The 18510-nt window shown below is 40.9% G+C and overlaps 3 protein-coding genes, 1 long non-coding RNA gene and 1 pseudogene across 5 annotated transcripts in view; 3 read left to right on the plus strand and 2 right to left on the minus strand.

Moving 5' to 3' along the window:
* The window catches only part of LOC146471358 (uncharacterized), a 44213-nt gene that overhangs the window by 21973 nt on the left and 3730 nt on the right, over window positions 1-18510 (minus strand). The window lies entirely within an intron of this gene.
* The window catches only part of LOC146471360 (uncharacterized), a 39233-nt pseudogene that overhangs the window by 3530 nt on the left and 17193 nt on the right, over window positions 1-18510 (plus strand). The gene's annotated exons all lie outside the window — the stretch shown is intronic.
* LOC146471361 (uncharacterized) lies at window positions 1174-4681 on the plus strand. The gene is made up of 2 exons (XM_085120984.1): window positions 1174-1609; window positions 1643-4681. The coding sequence occupies exon 2, from the start codon at window positions 2297-2299 to the stop codon at window positions 4061-4063; it is 1767 nt and encodes a 588-aa protein (XP_084977110.1). The 5' UTR covers window positions 1174-1609; window positions 1643-2296; the 3' UTR covers window positions 4064-4681.
* LOC146471362 (uncharacterized) lies at window positions 4760-9784 on the minus strand. The gene is made up of 4 exons (XM_085120974.1): window positions 7176-9784; window positions 6933-7050; window positions 6595-6758; window positions 4760-6422 (listed from the first exon to the last, which is right to left on the minus strand). Exons 1-4 carry the CDS (start codon window positions 8312-8314, stop codon window positions 5153-5155), a joined length of 2691 nt encoding a protein of 896 aa, XP_084977100.1. The 5' UTR covers window positions 8315-9784; the 3' UTR covers window positions 4760-5152.
* LOC146471363 (uncharacterized) lies at window positions 10205-12858 on the plus strand. Its single transcript, XM_085121037.1, has 2 exons — window positions 10205-10404; window positions 10438-12858. Exon 2 carries the CDS (start codon window positions 11092-11094, stop codon window positions 12856-12858), a length of 1767 nt encoding a protein of 588 aa, XP_084977163.1. The 5' UTR covers window positions 10205-10404; window positions 10438-11091.

Genomic DNA, 18510 nt, shown 5'->3' on the forward strand with positions numbered 1-18510 from the left:
ATGGTTAGGTAAAAGCCTGACCTTGTATCCGTTCTCACGAACTAAACTTTTGATGACCAATGTTACATTAATTTTAGTATTGTATATGTGACATACATCCTGTATGCCATGTTTACCAGGCTTAAAACATTAGATGACAGTTTTTTTGCCAAATTATATCTGCTGCTGGTCTTTAAAAGTGTGATGTCACTTTAAAAATCACTTTAACAAACATTAGCAGTTTCATTAGGCCGTGATTTAAAGGCGTGATTTTAAGGCGGTCCCCGGCCCGCAGCCCACCTCAAAGCTCAAGGCCCAGTGGCTTTAAGCAGCCCACTTCATAGTTCGTGACTCCAGGTCTTTTTCAAAATGCAGATGCTATAAATCACTCACAGCTTCTCACATTTACCGTCGAACGAAGAGTCCAGTCAGGAACCTTACCACTAGACTACCGACGACTGGCTGCCACAATCAGCAATTTTTTGGCTAGATATCCTAACCCAATATATAAAAACTAACTGCAAGCTACCTAAGCTAAGTCAGGTTAACCAGAGTGCTATTTCGGCTAACTGGAGTGTTATTTTGTTAGTTTCTAATCTGTCATGCTAAGCGTCCGCCATCTTGAACTAGGCATAACAAATAGACAAAAACTGGCAGGCCATGAACTATGGAGTGGGCCTCCAGCCACTGGGCTGTGTGGCCATGAACTGGGATGTGGCCTGTGGGCTTCCCAGCTGTGGGCTTAAGATGGGCTGCGGGCTGCCTTTTAGCAAAACCTATGATTTAAATAGTTGTCATCATAGACAGGCAGGACATGTTCATGTTGGTCACACCCAAGCCACAAACAGACAATGTTTGAATTCTTTGAGACATTGAGACTACCCCCTCGTGGAGAACTTTGTGCGCATGTGATCACGTGACAGGCGCACAGTATTTCAAATTTTTATGGCGCGTACGATTTGTTGACGTGTGCAATGCTTTTAGTTTTTTTGCAAGAGTTTGTAGTTTTCTTTTCACTCTTTGTTTTTTGTCATTTTCCCGTTTATTTATTGGGATTAAATTCGGATTTTGAGCCTACCATTCAAGGAGAACTTTCCCTTAACAGACAAATTTAAGTTTGCAGTGTGGCCGCCATACATTGCATTATAGTGAGGTTTCAATTCCAGAATGTGTTTTAATAGATGTTTATACAGTGTTTAATTGATGATGATGATGATGATGATGATGATGATGATGATGATGATGATGATGATGATGATGATGATGATGATGGTGGTGGTGGTGGTGGTGGTGATGATGATATACATTCCCCAAAAGTGATGATCCCTTTATTTTGTACCTAAATTAACTTAGATTTTAGTCATTCGTTGTATTAACCTCGAAAGTGGACCGCTTTTGTGATTCAGAGTCGCAAAAAATAATTTTGGTTGATGCGACACGAGAGCCAACCTTGTTTTTAAAGCGCGAGTGTTCCGCGCATTTTTGTTTTTAGTCCCTTTAGCTGCAAAGAGACCTCAAACACTTTGCATGGAATGGAACTGTTTAGGTGTTAAAGTGAACAAATTGGTCAACAATAGGAACGCGATGTTCCTGTTGTTGTAATTAGGAACTATTTGTTCCTATTCGATGTGTTCCTTTCTACTTGATTTGTTCCCTTAAGAAGTGAAAGGGAACTCAAGTTCCGAATTAATTTCTGCGATCAGGAAATTAGGACCAAGTGTTCCTAGTTCCCTTTACTAAAAGAGAACGGGAGTTCCGATAACTTTATTTTTTGGTCCTTTTTTGCAAAAATAAGTTCCGATCTATCCTGCAAAGGAACTTATCACTCCATCATTATTCCTATTAATTGAAAGTTCCTTTCTTACTAAATAGGAACTTTTGTTCCAGATTTGAAAAGTAATTAGGTATAGCATAACTGAGGGTCAGTGAATGCACAAATTAGTTTTTATAGATAAAGTCACAGGATGAATAAGTTAGGGGAGGGGTCGGGATGATTGGTGTCGGACAATTGATGGTGCAAACGCGCAATGTATTATTAACGTGCCAACCATTTTTTTTTTATTTATAAACAAAAATCAGGTTCAGCCTGCTTGTCTGTTTATTGGGACATGCACAAGCTTGTCGTGTGCAAGCATGAACTTGCCAGGACTTGTCCAATTGTCTCGAGTCTAACCAAAAGAACACGTTCGGGCAAATATCTTGCATAGACGATTGTGATTGGCTAGTCAAATTGATTGGTCTCGAGAGAGCAAAGCTGTATACTGAAGGTAAGCCCGTTGGAGTTTACGCGCATTTGCAGTCTTAGCTTTGACGAAAAATGAGCAAGAGCCAAGAGTTAGTCAACTGGTCAAAATTGCCAAATGCTTTGCCCAAGCCGAAGAGACTTCACTTAGAAGAAGATGAAACAGACGGCCTTTTCTACTGCCCAGTTCAAAATTGTAGTCACGATGGATTCGCAACCCAGCGAGGATGCAGAAAACATGTAAAGAAAAAGCATGCATGGTTCTATTTTTTCGATGAAAAGCCCGACACCAAAGATGCCAAGGAGATCGAGTCGACTGTCTCTGTTAAACAAGAGCCCCGTGAAAACATTTTGCGCACATCAAAAGACATTCCATCTTTTGATAATTCTAGCGTAATTGCCAAGCAACTCTACACCTGGCTAAGTGGTACTGGAGGAGGATGCAAAAGCGAGCGTCAATCCAAGCAAATAGTCAGCAGGTGTTTAAAGTTTTTGAAGTTTTGCTGCGAAGACGACGAAGAGCTCACATTTGACATAATCGACTTTGGTTTGTGCTCACCGAATCTCCTTGTCAAATTTGTTGACATGCTGCAGGACGAATGGAAGCTTGGTCACGCAGGACGACTGGGTTACATCGACGCAATTGGGGAAATGGTGGACTTCAGAAAAGTAAACGGCGCGTCGAAATCGGTGATAAGCAGTCTTTGTACCACAGAGATCTACTTGAAAAAGGTGCGTCGAACAGTTTCAAAAATGATGCGCATTCAATGGAACGGCGAACTCGACATAGACACGTTAGAGGCTAAGGGGCATTGGGCATCGTTAGAACAACTCTTGGAAGCGGTCGGGCGTTACTTGCCGCGCTACGAAAACATGCTTAAAACGTGTAAAGAAAAACCGCGCGCGGTGTCGCCTTTGGATTTATCGTTTGCCACTAAATTTCTCGCCCTGTATTTGTTTATCAAGGTGAAAGGCTCCCGGCCAATGACCTATCAGTATTTGACTGTGGAGATGGTAAACAATGCCAAGACCAACGGTGGATATATCGACCAGAAAATGTTCAAAACCGCGGGAAAATACGGCTTCGACTCGCTGTTTCTTACGGACACGAGCATGCAAGTGCTTGAAGGTTTCATCAACCACGTTCGTCCTCTTCTAAAGCCCACATGCGATTATGTTTTTGTAACAAGTAATGGAAGGCAGCACAGCAAACTCGGAGAATCAATGAGCAAATTGGTTTTTGACGCAACAGGCAAGTACGTTCACCCCACGCGCTATCGGCAAATAGTAGAGACCGCCAGCTCGTTAAAACTGGGCAGTTCTGCGCAAAACGCAATCTCCGAAGATCAGAAACACACTTCTGTAGTTGCTAGGGTACACTACCAAGAGCAAAGATCTCGCGACGTCGCAACGAAGGCGCACGCGTTTCTCGAGGAACTGCAAGGCGACAAGGGCACGGAACTTGACAAAGATGTTCGCGCGCGTCTCTCTGACAAATCTACATCTTCGCAAGAACATGACGAAATATCAGACGGCTCTAATTCTACCGACGAAGTGGAAACAGTTCAAAAAGCCCCACCCCCTGATCGCCAAGCCGACAAACCCCTAGAGAAAACCTGTGAGAGTGCCGTAAAAGTTAAAGGAAAGAGCTCTTCGAGGAGAACAAGTTTAGTGTTCACGGAGGAGGAGGACAAGTATCTTAAAGCCGGGATCAAAAGGTATGGTTTTGGACAATGGAAAGCTATCCTTAGAGACGTCGATTTTCATTTTCAAAAGGGAAGAACAGCCAACTCGTTGCTATGTCGAGCGACGCGGCGATTCTATAAATATTCAAAAAAGTAAATGGTCCAATCAAAGCAATTTGCTGCTTTAAATAACGAGCAACTCTAGCATTCGATCTCTTTTGCTCCTGGACGCCGACGCGCTAGCATGGACAGCCTTGTCGATAAGCACCCCGAACTAACTTTACGAGATATCAAGTTGGCAGGCGAGTTTTTGCAAGGGATGTGTGCCGCCAGTTTCCCCGAAAGTACTGCTTTGTTGGCGGAAAGTCTTCTATGGCGTCACCTGAACAGTTCCAAGGACAGGAAAAAGTCATCTCTAAGACGACTTATATTGGCGTGTCTGTTTCTTGCGATCAAATTGGAGGACAGCGACTTTGCCAGAAATGATTTGTTTATGGACATGGTATGCACGCCAGTGAAAAGGGAGGACATTATAGAAGAAGAGCTCAAGGTGCTAGAATCCGTCAATTGGAGACCCTTGTTAAATCTCGACATGGTTTGACTTTGACTCTTCCGTTGTTGGCGCTTCAAACATATGACACACAAGTGAAAAAACGATAAATAGATAATTTCATTTATTGTCATTAGGAAAATTATTACGGTGTACGCTTAATTATTATCAATTACAATTTGGGAGTGACACGTCAATTGACATTATTCGGTTGCCATGGTAACAATCAACGACAGAATATTATTATATTATTGTACAGAATATTTGTAATCTATTTATTGTACACACATTCCAAGTCTTGAACGCTACTTATGCCTTTAGTCAACACTTTGCTCGCCGTTTTGGAAAGGAAGAGAAATGTTGAAATTGATGTAAGGAATCGAAATAGCTTACTTTATTTCTTGTGTTTTTCTTCCTTCCTTAGCCTCGAGCTTTTAGGCACACAGTAAATATTTCCAATGCTCATTTTATTTCGCTCAAACAGCTATCATAACAGAACTGTATTTATATCCATGGTGACGGGTTAAGCCCTACTTTACACAGATAGCATATTTCATTTTATATAGTAACAAAAGGTGTCCACACACACACTTGTGATTTCCAATAATATTCTATTTATTCTTGTAATGCAACGTGAACTCAATACTCTTAATGAACGTTTAATCACTAGTTACGCACTTAAATGGATTCTACTGACTAGAAAAAAAAATCTGTTATTGTTTTCTGACCCGACAGACATTTTCCACGCTTGCCAGCCCTCTGCATTCCCGGTGACTTTCTTTTCGTTGGTCGTTTGGGGCTGTTCACCGGGATTCCTCCCCATGTGCTGGGAAGGCTGTAATCTTCAATTGGTCTTACAACCCAGCTAGGAGTTGGGGGTACAAAGTCGGGGTCGAAAGGTGGGCTCCTTCTAGGTGTCGCTGCTCCGCTGGGCGAGAGAGGATTTAACTCTTCCACAGTTTCTCTGTAGCCACTGTCTTGAGTGTGGGAAGGCGCCTGCGTTATAAACATGTCCTCTTCGTCTGTCTCTTCGTCACGTCGCGGCAACGCCTCGCAGGGGTAAGGGAGTGACTGCCAGATGGTGCATATCCATTGCGTCTGCTGAGTGGACGTCCATCCCATTTCTACGCACTTGCGTCTCCGTTCCTCCAGCACAAGCTTTGCCAGACCTGGGACCTCTACTTTCTTGAAATTTAACTTAAGGGCCTCCTCGGCGACACCGATCATATATTGTAGGGCTTTTTTTACGTCTTGGTCAGTGGCAGAGTCTTCTTGCTTCTGGAGATCTATCAGCTCTTGTTCTTTCTGAAGAACCCACTCGTCTTCGTAGAATTTTCTCGCTTTTTCTTCGAGCTCTTGCATCTCTTCTTCCCGTTTCCTCAGAAAATACTCCTCACGTGTTCTCTCTATGTTAGGATGGTATGGTCCGCCGACCTTGTCTAGATGATGGGCATCTTCCTCCCTTATCATTCCCAAACTCACCCATCGACGCCTTGTTTCCTCTAGGAATCTGCTCTCTCTATCGTGTAGATCTCTCTCTGCTTCCTCCATTACGTTTCGAACTTCCGCTCCGATAAGGGCGAGTTGTCTTTCCTTTAGGCTCTGCTTGGGCACTTTTCCTCTCTCCTTCGATATCCGTGATAGGTTTCTATCCCAGAACTCAGATGCTCGTAGTGGCACATCCTCTGCATCCGAATCTCCGTCAGATTCTTCTTCTCCTTCTCCTTCTTCTTCTTCTTGGGAGCCATCGACATTATCTTCGTTTTCCCCACTCTCGCTATCGTCAAGCAAGGCAGAGCGAATGCGCTCCTTTTCGTCCTCGTCTAGTGGTCCGTCGTGCGCTCTTGAGGTGTTAAGAGGCACTTCGTCTTCTGGAGTCACTGCTTTGGTAGAGGCCCACACGATGCAGTCCATTGCATGGCTTTTCAAGTACTCCTGGACACCAGCAGCGTTGGTCGAGTTTAACCTTCAAAATAAGTAGGGACAAAACTTTAAAAAATACCAATAAGTCTTCCGAGCCATGCATCTCCTTTCCGTTTTTGTCAACGTTCGACACCATGTGAAGGTGTTTCTTGATGGCTGTATCGAGCAATAACTAGTTTGGGACGAGACCGAGAGTGCTTTTTAAGCTTTCTTACCTTTTGAAATGAAATTTCTGCAGGCGAACCTCCATAGCATCGTTGTGGTCGGCGCCGAAGTCCATCTCAGTCTGACATGTAATGAAAATGGGACACCGTATCTCAAGGGGGACCGCAGATTTGTATTTCTTGTCGTATGCTGAAATGCCGCCTTGCGTCAGCATCTGTATGAAAAGAGAGATGCAATTATCTCAGTTAAGAAAACGATAGTTTAACAATATCGTAAATTTTTAACTTAGCTTTATAATAATATTGTAATGCGCTTTTGATTATTTTTATAGAAAAAAGCGCAATATAAATAATAAATATTATTATTAATTATTATTATTATTATTTACTTTCCAATCATCTGGATCGAGCATCTTTGCATAGGCCTCGTCAAGGAATATGATCTGCGTGTCTGTGTCGATCATGCTCTTGTTGAATGCACGCTGTTTAGAAATCATCGCGATGTACCTGAAACGACACAAATAAACAAACACAAAACAAGTTTTATGAATAAATGAGCTCTTACTAGTTGCTGTATTTCATAAAAAGCTGACACTGTACATGCTACTTGCTTTTCAGTGTTGGGGTATTACCTCCTCGGAATGATTGCCGTAAGTGGAGTAAAAAGAGACGTCTTGCCACTGTTCGGCTCCCCAATAAGACAGAGGACCCTCTCTTTGTGCTGCTTTCCTCCGTGGTTTAGAAGCCGTAGGAAGTACTCGCAAAAATGCGAAATTTCTACTTCGTCGAGGCTGTTCTCGAGGATGGCCTGGAAATAGCCGGGTTCAGAATTCTTTGTGTGATCATAATCGACAAACGCCCTTGGTGTTATTTTGCCTATGCTTGGGTCTTGAATGGCGTCTTTGATAAACTTTCGATTTGGGATTGAGTAACACCAGCCGTCCCGCACTTCTACAAGGTCGTAATTTATCGTTAACTGGTCACACATCTCGCTTTCGCGGTCTCCCATGATTTGAACGAGTTGGCTGGTATGGTGTAAAACAGTCTCTCGTAGTTTGGGGTTGCGGCCAAGGATGCTCAGGAATTTCTTCACTGAGCTACAGTGCTCGTATGTGTATTTGGCCGCTGTTAGCTTTTTATACACCTCGTCGTGAAAAAGGGCGTAGCGAAGTTTTCTCATCGCCCTTTCTACGTCGTTCAGGGCGATGCCAATTGGTGAAGCAAGATCTTGACTTGGTTCTGGAGTGATTTCGGCGTTTTGAGACTCTTCTATCCCGAAGACATCGAAAACCATTCCGGCTTGGGCCAACGCCGGTATGGCCTTCTTTGTCAATATTGCCCTGAATTCCGGCGAGATCACTTGAAGGCGCACAACGCGTTCACTGCCCGTGGGCGACCCAATAGGTTCTTCGCACAGCTGGCTTTGAAGTAGTTCTATTCCATATCGAAAGGAGGCGTCTACCTTTCTTTGTGTGAAGGAGTTGTTGTGATCTTTCACAATTTGGCATAAAGGCGAAGCACAGCTTTCCTCTTTGCCTGGAACGCACGACGGTAAAGATTTGGGGTCAGCTTCCACTCCGATTTCCAGCAAAGCCTTGTGTATGGGGACTGTAGAAACTTGCATGCCGTTCACTGATTTGAGTGCGAGCCAATAACTAATGGCGGGGTGGTAGGTTTTTTCTTCAACGGGACCTTGTTGTGAATTATTCGCTTGATCTTTTTGTCGGGGTCTCACTTCTTTCGAACCGATGGCCGAGAAAAAAAATGCCATCCCCTGTACTTTCTTCAGTGCCTGGTCACACTCGTCTCGCTTCTTTGTAATTTCTTTCCAAGTCTTCTCAAGCGATTCGCGTTCTCCGGTACTGAATGAAATTTTCGTGCTGATCAAGGAGCATCCTTTCACGGTTGTCAAAATGGTACTGATTAAAGCACTTCTTATTTTCTGTGGAAATAATATATCTTGGTTAGAATTTAGCTGCAAGGGAAAAAACTAAGCTGCAAGAAGCGGCAAAGAAGTCCAACGTACCTTACTGTTGAGCTGCTTCGCAGGTCCGCTCGCCATGGCTGCTAGTGTTGAACTGATGACAGCGTCGTTTTGCAACCGATATTTATGCCCAAATACTTGGGAAATTTTTGTTTCAGCGAAGGCTTGTTGTTCCTTTAAAGTTTTTTCTTTTGGACCGAATATCTTGTACACTGACAATGCATGGTTATGTAATACATGAAAAGAGGTGTAGCATTCCTTTGACCACAAAAGGAAAACAGACTCTTTCATACTTTCAAGAAACGTGATAGTACATACCGGGTTTGCCAAAAATTGCGCTGATAGAAATCTTTTTGTTGACTTAAAGGAGAGTCAACATGGTTATGTAATACATGAAAAGATGTGCAGCATTCCTTTGACAAGAATGTGTTTGTCAAGAAGCCGAAGCCCTCGCATAGTTTTCCATAGGCATGTTGTTAATTCTACATTCAGGATTTCAAAAATAGCACTCATATGCAGAAAGGAATCTGTTAGTTGATTTCAATAGTGTCATCAACAACATGCAATAAGTGCCCTGGAGAATTGTGTAGCATTCCAATACCAAACATGATAATAAGATTAAATTGAAATGGCATACCACTGAACTGGAAGTTGTTCCCCGCTTTCCCGTCAAATCCGCCATCCCCGTCATATCCAGACACTTTTAACCACGGAGAATGGATTCCCGTGAAAAAAAAAGCTCAGATTGAGCGGGTATACTGGGTTTACCGGGAACGACGGGGACAAACTTACAGTTACTCAGAATATAAATTCACTATTATTGATATACTTTTAATCTATTTAATATAACATATTTTATAACCGTAAGTATCTAACAGTATATTATAAATAATAATTAAATTATATTAAGATAACATGCAGTTAAACTGGAAGTTGTTCCCCGCTTTCCCGTCAAATCCGCCATCCCCGTCATGTCCAGACACTTTTAACCACGGTGAATGGATTCCCGTGAAAAGAAATGCTCAGATTGAGCGGGTATACTGGGTTTAACGGGAACAATGGGGACAAACTTACAGTTACTCAGAATATCAAGTCACTATTTTCGATATATTTTATGTAACACATTTTATAACTAGAAATTGTTCATCGCTTTTCCGTCGAGCCCGTCCTCCCAACAACATCCAAGTATTGTCAACAACGGGAATGGTAAAAAAGGCTGTACTTGCAGTAGCAATATTGGAACTGATGGTCTAAAGTGTTCCTAATGACTCAGGGGGCACGGTTGTTTTAATTAACAGGACAAGCTGTGCCAAATGACCAAAACAGGAACACAGTTCCCTTTAAGACTGTTCCTCCGGTTTAGCGCCATTGCTTAGAAATAAGACCATTGGCGAAAAACAGAGCGCTTGTTTCGAGCAACGAAATGTTCCGAGTGTCAGATAAGAGTGTAAAGAATTTACTTCAGCTGTGGTTTCGAATTCTGTCGACTTTGAAAACCGATCACAACCGTTTTAAGAAAAAGGAACAAAATTTTTGGGGAATGGTGATATACATTCCCCAAAAGTGATGATCCCTTTATTTTGTACCTAAATTAACTTAGATTTTAGTCATTCGTTGTATTAACCTCGAAAGTGGACCGCTTTTGTGATTCAGAGTCGCAAAAAATAATTTTGGTTGATGCGACACGAGAGCCAACCTTGTTTTTAAAGCGCGAGTGTTCCGCGCATTTTTGTTTTTAGTCCCTTTAGCTGCAAAGAGACCTCAAACACTTTGCATGGAATGGAACTGTTTAGGTGTTAAAGTGAACAAATTGGTCAACAATAGGAACGCGATGTTCCTGTTGTTGTAATTAGGAACTATTTGTTCCTATTCGATGTGTTCCTTTCTACTTGATTTGTTCCCTTAAGAAGTGAAAGGGAACTCAAGTTCCGAATTAATTTCTGCGATCAGGAAATTAGGACCAAGTGTTCCTAGTTCCCTTTACTAAAAGAGAACGGGAGTTCCGATAACTTTATTTTTTGGTCCTTTTTTGCAAAAATAAGTTCCGATCTATCCTGCAAAGGAACTTATCACTCCATCATTATTCCTATTAATTGAAAGTTCCTTTCTTACTAAATAGGAACTTTTGTTCCAGATTTGAAAAGTAATTAGGTATAGCATAACTGAGGGTCAGTGAATGCACAAATTAGTTTTTATAGATAAAGTCACAGGATGAATAAGTTAGGGGAGGGGTCGGGATGATTGGTGTCGGACAATTGATGGTGCAAACGCGCAATGTATTATTAACGTGCCAACCATTTTTTTTTTATTTATAAACAAAAATCAGGTTCAGCCTGCTTGTCTGTTTATTGGGACATGCACAAGCTTGTCGTGTGCAAGCATGAACTTGCCAGGACTTGTCCAATTGTCTCGAGTCTAACCAAAAGAACACGTTCGGGCAAATATCTTGCATAGACGATTGTGATTGGCTAGTCAAATTGATTGGTCTCGAGAGAGCAAAGCTGTATACTGAAGGTAAGCCCGTTGGAGTTTACGCGCATTTGCAGTCTTAGCTTTGACGAAAAATGAGCAAGAGCCAAGAGTTAGTCAACTGGTCAAAATTGCCAAATGCTTTGCCCAAGCCGAAGAGACTTCACTTAGAAGAAGATGAAACAGACGGCCTTTTCTACTGCCCAGTTCAAAATTGTAGTCACGATGGATTCGCAACCCAGCGAGGATGCAGAAAACATGTAAAGAAAAAGCATGCATGGTTCTATTTTTTCGATGAAAAGCCCGACACCAAAGATGCCAAGGAGATCGAGTCGACTGTCTCTGTTAAACAAGAGCCCCGTGAAAACATTTTGCGCACATCAAAAGACATTCCATCTTTTGATAATTCTAGCGTAATTGCCAAGCAACTCTACACCTGGCTAAGTGGTACTGGAGGAGGATGCAAAAGCGAGCGTCAATCCAAGCAAATAGTCAGCAGGTGTTTAAAGTTTTTGAAGTTTTGCTGCAAAGACGACGAAGAGCTCACATTTGACATAATCGACTTTGGTTTGTGCTCACCGAATCTCCTTGTCAAATTTGTTGACATGCTGCAGGACGAATGGAAGCTAGGTCACGCAGGACGACTGGGTTACATCGACGCAATTGGGGAAATGGTGGACTTCAGAAAAGTAAACGGCGCGTCGAAATCGGTGATAAGCAGTCTTTGTACCACAGAGATCTACTTGAAAAAGGTGCGTCGAACAGTTTCAAAAATGATGCGCATTCAATGGAACGGCGAACTCGACATAGACACGTTAGAGGCTAAGGGGCATTGGGCATCGTTAGAACAACTCCTTGAAGCGGTCGGGCGTTACTTGCCGCGCTACGAAAACGTGCTTAAAACGTGTAAAGAAAAACCGCGCGCGGTGTCGCCTTTGGATTTATCGTTTGCCACTAAATTTCTCGCCCTGTATTTGTTTATCAAGGTGAAAGGCTCCCGGCCAATGACCTATCAGTATTTGACTGTGGAGATGGTAAGCAATGCCAAGACCAACGGTGGATATATCGACCAGAAAATGTTCAAAACCGCGGGAAAATACGGCTTCGACTCGCTGTTTCTTACGGACACGAGCATGCAAGTGCTTGAAGGTTTCATCAACCACGTTCGTCCTCTTCTAAAGCCCACATGCGATTATGTTTTTGTAACAAGAAATGGAAGGCAGCACAGCAAACTCGGAGAATCAATGAGCAAATTGGTTTTTGACGCAACAGGCAAGTACGTTCACCCCACGCGCTATCGGCAAATAGTAGAGACCGCCAGCTCGTTAAAACTGGGCAGTTCTGCGCAAAACGCAATCTCCGAAGATCAGAAACACACTTCTGTAGTTGCTAGGGTACACTACCAAAAGCAAAGATCTCGCGACGTCGCAACGAAGGCGCACGCGTTTCTCGAGGAACTGCAAGGCGACAAGGGCACGGAACTTGACAAAGATGTTCGCGCGCGTCTCTCTGACAAATCTACATCTTCGCAAGAACATGACGAAATATCAGACGGCTCTAATTCTACCGACGAGGTGGAAACAGTTCAAAAAGCCCCACCCCCTGATCGCCAAGCCGACAAACCACTAGAGAAAACCTGTGAGAGTGCCGTAAAAGTTAAAGGAAAGAGCTCTTCGAGGAGAACAAGTTTAGTGTTCACGGAGGAGGAGGACAAGTATCTTAAAGCCGGGATCAAAAGGTATGGTTTTGGACAATGGAAAGCTATCCTTAGAGACGTCGATTTTCATTTTCAAAAGGGAAGAACAGCCAACTCGTTGCTATGTCAAGCGACGCGGCGATTCTATAAATATTCAAAAAAGTAAATGGTCCAATCAAAGCAATTTGCTGCTTTAAATAACGAGCAACTCTAGCATTCGATCTCTTTCCCTCCTGGACGCCGACGCGCTAGCATGGACAACCTTGTCGATAAGCACCCCGAACTAACTTTACGAGATATCAAGTTGGCAGGCGAGTTTTTGCAAGGGATGTGTGCCGCCAATTTCCCCGAAAGTACTGCTTTGTTGGCGGAAAGTCTTCTATGGCGTCACCTGAACAGTTCCAAGGACAGGAAAAAGTCATCTCTAAGACGACTTATATTGGCGTGTCTGTTTCTTGCGATCAAATTGGAGGACAGCGACTTTGCCAGAAATGATTTGTTTATGGACATGGTATGCACGCCAGTGAAAAGGGAGGACATTATAGAAGAAGAGCTCAAGGTGCTAGAATCCGTCAATTGGAGACCCTTGTTAAATCTCGACATGGTTTGACTTTGACTCTTCCGTTGTTGGCGCTTCAAACATATGACACACAAGTGAAAAAACGATAAATAGATAATTTCATTTATTGTCATTAGGAAAATTATTACGGTGTACGCTTAATTATTATCAATTACAATTTGGGAGTGACACGTCAATTGACATTATTCGGTTGCCATGGTAACAATCAACGACAGAATATTATTATATTATTGTACAGAATATTTGTAATCTATTTATTGTACACACATTCCAAGTCTTGAACGCTACTTATGCCTTTAGTCAACACTTTGCTCGCCGTTTTGGAAAGGAAGAGAAATGTTGAAATTGATGTAAGGAATCGAAATAGCTTACTTTATTTCTTGTGTTTTTCTTCCTTCCTTAGCCTCGAGCTTTTAGGCACACAGTAAATATTTCCAATGCTCATTTTATTTCGCTCAAACAGCTATCATAACAGAACTGTATTTATATCCATGGTGACGGGTTAAGCCCTACTTTACACAGATAGCTGATCAAGGAGCATCCTTTCACGGTTGTCAAAATGGTACTGATTAAAGCACTTCTTATTTTCTGTGGAAATAATATATCTTGGTTAGAATTTAGCTGCAAGGGAAAAAACTAAGCTGCAAGAAGCGGCAAAGAAGTCCAACGTACCTTACTGTTGAGCTGCTTCGCAGGTCCGCTCGCCATGGCTGCTAGTGTTGAACTGATGACAGCGTCGTTTTGCAACCGATATTTGTGCCCAAATACTTGGGAAATTTTTGTTTCAGCGAAGGCTTGTTGTTCCTTTAAAGTTTTTTCTTTTGGACCGAATATCTTGTACACTGACAATGCATGGTTATGTAATACATGAAAAGAGGTGTAGCATTCCTTTGACCACAAAAGGAAAACAGACTCTTTCATACTTTCAAGAAACGTGATAGTACATACCGGGTTTGCCAAAAATTGCGCTGATAGAAATCTTTTTGTTGACTTAAAGGAGAGTCAACATGGTTATGTAATACATGAAAAGATGTGCAGCATTCCTTTGACAAGAATGTGTTTGTCAAGAAGCCGAAGCCCTCGCATAGTTTTCCATAGGCATGTTGTTAATTCTACATTCAGGATTTCAAAAATAGCACTCATATGCAGAAAGGAATCTGTTAGTTGATTTTAATAGTGTCATCAACAACATGCAATAAGTGCCCTGGAGAATTGTGTAGCATTCCAATACCAAACATGATAATAAGATTAAATTGAAATGGCATACCACTGAACTGGAAGTTGTTCCCCGCTTTCCCGTCAAATCCGCCATCCCCGTCATATCCAGACACTTTTAACCACGGAGAATGGATTCCCGTGAAAAAAAAAAGCTCAGATTGAGCGGGTATACTGGGTTTACCGGGAACGACGGGGACAAACTTACAGTTACTCAGAATATAAATTCACTATTATTGATATACTTTTAATCTATTTAATATAACATATTTTATAACCGTAAGTATCTAACAGTATATTATAAAGAATAATTAAATTATATTAAGATAACATGCAGTTAAACTGGAAGTTGTTCCCCGCTTTCCCGTCAAATCCGCCATCCCCGTCATATCCAGACACTTTTAACCACGGAGAATGGATTCCCGTGAAAAAAAAAAGCTCAGATTGAGCGGGTATACTGGGTTTACCGGGAACGACGGGGACAAACTTACAGTTACTCAGAATATAAATTCACTATTATTGATATACTTTTAATCTATTTAATATAACATATTTTATAACCGTAAGTATCTAACAGTATATTATAAATAATAATTAAATTATATTAAGATAACATGCAGTTAAACTGGAAGTTGTTCCCCGCTTTCCCGTCAAATCCGCCATCCCCGTCATGTCCAGACACTTTTAACCACGGTGAATGGATTCCCGTGAAAAGAAATGCTCAGATTGAGCGGGTATACTGGGTTTAACGGGAACAATGGGGACAAACTTACAGTTACTCAGAATATCAAGTCACTATTTTCGATATATTTTATGTAACACACTTTATAACTAGAAATTGTTCATCGCTTTTCCGTCGAGCCCGTCCTCCCAACAACATCCAAGTATTGTCAACAACGGGAATGGTAAAAAAGGCTGTACTTGCAGTAGCAATATTGGAACTGATGGTCTAAAGTGTTCCTAATGACTTAGGGGGCACGGTTGTTTTAATTAACAGGACAAGCTGTGCCAAATGACCAAAACGGGAACACAGTTCCCTTTAAGACTGTTCCTCCGGTTTAGCGCCATTGCTTAGAAATAAGACCATTGGCGAAAAACAGAGCGCTTGTTTCGAGCAACGAAATGTTCCGAGTGTCAGATAAGAGTGTAAAGAATTTACTTCAGCTGTGGTTTCGAATTCTGTCGACTTTGAAAACCGATCACAACCGTTTTAAGAAAAAGGAACAAAATTTTTGGGGAATGGTGATGATGATGATGATGATGGTGGTGGTGGTGGTGGTGATGATGATGATGATGATGGTGGTGGTGGTGGTGGTGGTGGTGGTGGTGATGATGATGATGATGATGATGATGATGATGATGATGATGATGATGATGATGATGATGATGATGATGATGATGATGGGTGGTTTCTCACATCTTAGGATAAGGGGATGGAAACAGGGAACTTGCAGTATGGTAATAAGCTAATATAAGAATGGTCCAGACTGCAGTTGATGTTATACTTTGGTTTCTGTGGAGGAGATGCATTAGTATTTCCAGATCCCCTGAAGTAGTTTGGATAACTGTACATGCATATTACCTTATGGTCTCCCTGATAGTGCACTCCTAAATTAAGTGAATGACCCAAATAACAGTAAGAGTGTTAATCATGTGATAATCATGACTGATAAATAATAGCTGTTTGAAAACTCAGGTTTGGACACTGTAGTGAAATAAGCTACATACAGTGTGTGCACGACGGCCATGTTGGAGGACCAAAACAATTCAATGATTTTCCTTTGGGAAATATATTCTATCTTTATGCAAACATCTTCTATTGTTTTAGTCCTCCAACATGGCTGCCATGCACACACTCTAAGCATGCATGTTGCATCATAAAAAAAATATTTATTTAATAATTTAATAAAACAAGTTACAATAAGGCAACTTAAGACACTGATGTGGAACTGGAATAAAATTTTCAATTAAAAAATTAAAATTATAATAACAATTAAATAAACAACTGAATAAATAGGAGGTAGATGTTTATTTAGGGCTTAAAACAAGAAAAAAAAAATAGAATGTTATTTAAAAACATCCCATGACAATTAGTTTTCGAAGCCATAATATATGTATAGGTATGCTTCTTATATAAGCAGGATTTTCTGTAAATTATGTGACTTTGTTGCTTAAAGCTTTGGGTATTAAATTGCTCAGTATTCAATCATCCAGTTTTATCTAAGCTGTTTGAGATAGAAGGACAGAATAAACAACACAAAGTGATTGCCAGCTTGTCGCTGTTTTTCTGGTGTCTTCGTTGTCCATTTATAAGATATTTGAAAATTTTAATGTATCAAAGGATGGTTGTTGCTTTGACGACAAAAGATAAAGCTTTCAACTTTTCTGCACAGTTGACATTGTAGTATTTAATTGACCCACATGGAACCCAGGGTGATAACTGGGCTATTTGATGAGAGACGTTTAGTATTTGTGCATAATGAGTGTTTGGTTTTTTTTAATTAATTAATTTATTTATTTGTTAGCATCATAGCACAAATGTAAAACAAGTACTACTAACAGTAAATAACAGTTTAGACAAAAGAAAACACTTAGTGCTACACACTATTATACATAACAATGCATTATTAAACACTTGGCAGAATTAATGTATAGGAGTTAGACCAATTTCTGAATACAGTATTTATAGTTAAGTTTATAAAAAAATTTACAGAGATCTAACTCCTTTTTGTTACACTTTTTGTTATACAGATAGCACTTGGCATGTAGAATTCAATAATTTAATTTTCGAGTAATCTTACAGGGCAGAGGCCCTGTTGATAGAGCTTTACCAAAGATCATTTCTGTATGACATAGCGTAAAGGTTTTTTCCAGGGGCTGTTTTGGTATTATACAGCCTACTCTAAAATACTGGAGAAAGTTACATTTAATATTGTATTTATATTGAAACTCCTGGATAGATAGCAGGTGCCCATCATTGTTTTAGAGATCTTGAATGCATATTAAAGAAAGTTTTACCTTCGATTAAAATCTCCTTGTTATTAAACAATACCAACTCTTGTCCAATGTGGGTATGACATAGGCTCTTGAGTTCAGAAAAAGAAGGCAAAATTTCCTTAACAACGACAGGTATACTTTCACTATTAGGGGATCTTTTATGATAGTTATTTAGACCGCTAAAGAAGTACTCGGGAATTACTTTCCAGTTTTCCTTTTCATGAGGCTGTTGAACAGCGAAAAACCTCCCTATCCAAGCAAGCTTTAAAAGAGCCTTGCACATGACTTCAAAGTTGGGTACCCGCAACCCACCGTCTTTTAACTTTATCTGGCTTTTTGCGCCGTATAAAGTTTAAAAAGACACTATCGTCGACGTAATAATTTCTCAAGGCACTACCAGCATTTAAGTGGATTATGTCAGATGACTAATACCTAAGCATTTTTTAATTTATCAAAACATCAAACATCTACCAAAAATAGTCAGATATCTGGAACTCCAGATATCAAGAGTACTGTTCAGGTGTTGAACTTTCTTTACAAACTTTTTTTTTACATTTCCTTCCTCATTCTAAGAAACATATACTCGTAAAATTCGAACAGGATCTTTAGTCCATTTAAAGCCTAGGGGCTTGGCGTTTTTGTTCTTCCATGGACCCAACCATATCGCTTTAGTTTTAGAAGCGTTCAGATTCAAGCAAGATATTTTCCCATAAGCATTTAGGGTTTCAACAGTGAACTGGCTCAGCTTAAATTCTGTTCCAAAAATTTTGATGCCCTTAATCCTGTTATCTTCTCTTATCTGAACAGCTAGAACCTCAGCAGCGTGGAGAAACTAATAGGGGGATAGTGGGCAGCCTTGCCTTGCATCTTTAGATATTTTGAAGTAGTCAGTGTAAAAGCCATAATTCAGCACACAGCTTTCTGTGTTAGTATAAAAGGTTGTGATCCACCTTTTAATGCTTCTTGCAAAGTTGAAGATGAAAAGCGTGTTCTGAATAAAGGACAATTCTATCCTATCAAAAGCCT

The sequence above is a fragment of the Pavona decussata genome, unplaced genomic scaffold (genome assembly GCF_977016875.1).
Source record: "Pavona decussata unplaced genomic scaffold, jaPavDecu1.1 SCAFFOLD_105, whole genome shotgun sequence".
Taxonomy (NCBI): domain Eukaryota; kingdom Metazoa; phylum Cnidaria; class Anthozoa; order Scleractinia; family Agariciidae; genus Pavona; species Pavona decussata.

Excerpts from the sequence above, each read along its gene's own strand:
- LOC146471361 (XM_085120984.1), top strand. The coding sequence starts at position 2,297 with ATGAGCAAGAGCCAAGAGTTAGTCAACTGGTCAAAATTGCCAAATGCT.
- LOC146471362 (XM_085120974.1), bottom strand. The coding sequence starts at position 8,314 with ATGGCATTTTTTTTCTCGGCCATCGGTTCGAAAGAAGTGAGACCCCGA. Across the intron at positions 6,759-6,932 it reads TCGATCCAGATGATTGGAAA|ATGCTGACGCAAGGCGGCAT; the intron begins GTAAATAATAAT and ends CTTTTCATACAG. Across the intron at positions 6,423-6,594 it reads CAGAAATTTCATTTCAAAAG|GTTAAACTCGACCAACGCTG; the intron begins GTAAGAAAGCTT and ends CTTATTTTGAAG.
- LOC146471363 (XM_085121037.1), top strand. The coding sequence starts at position 11,092 with ATGAGCAAGAGCCAAGAGTTAGTCAACTGGTCAAAATTGCCAAATGCT.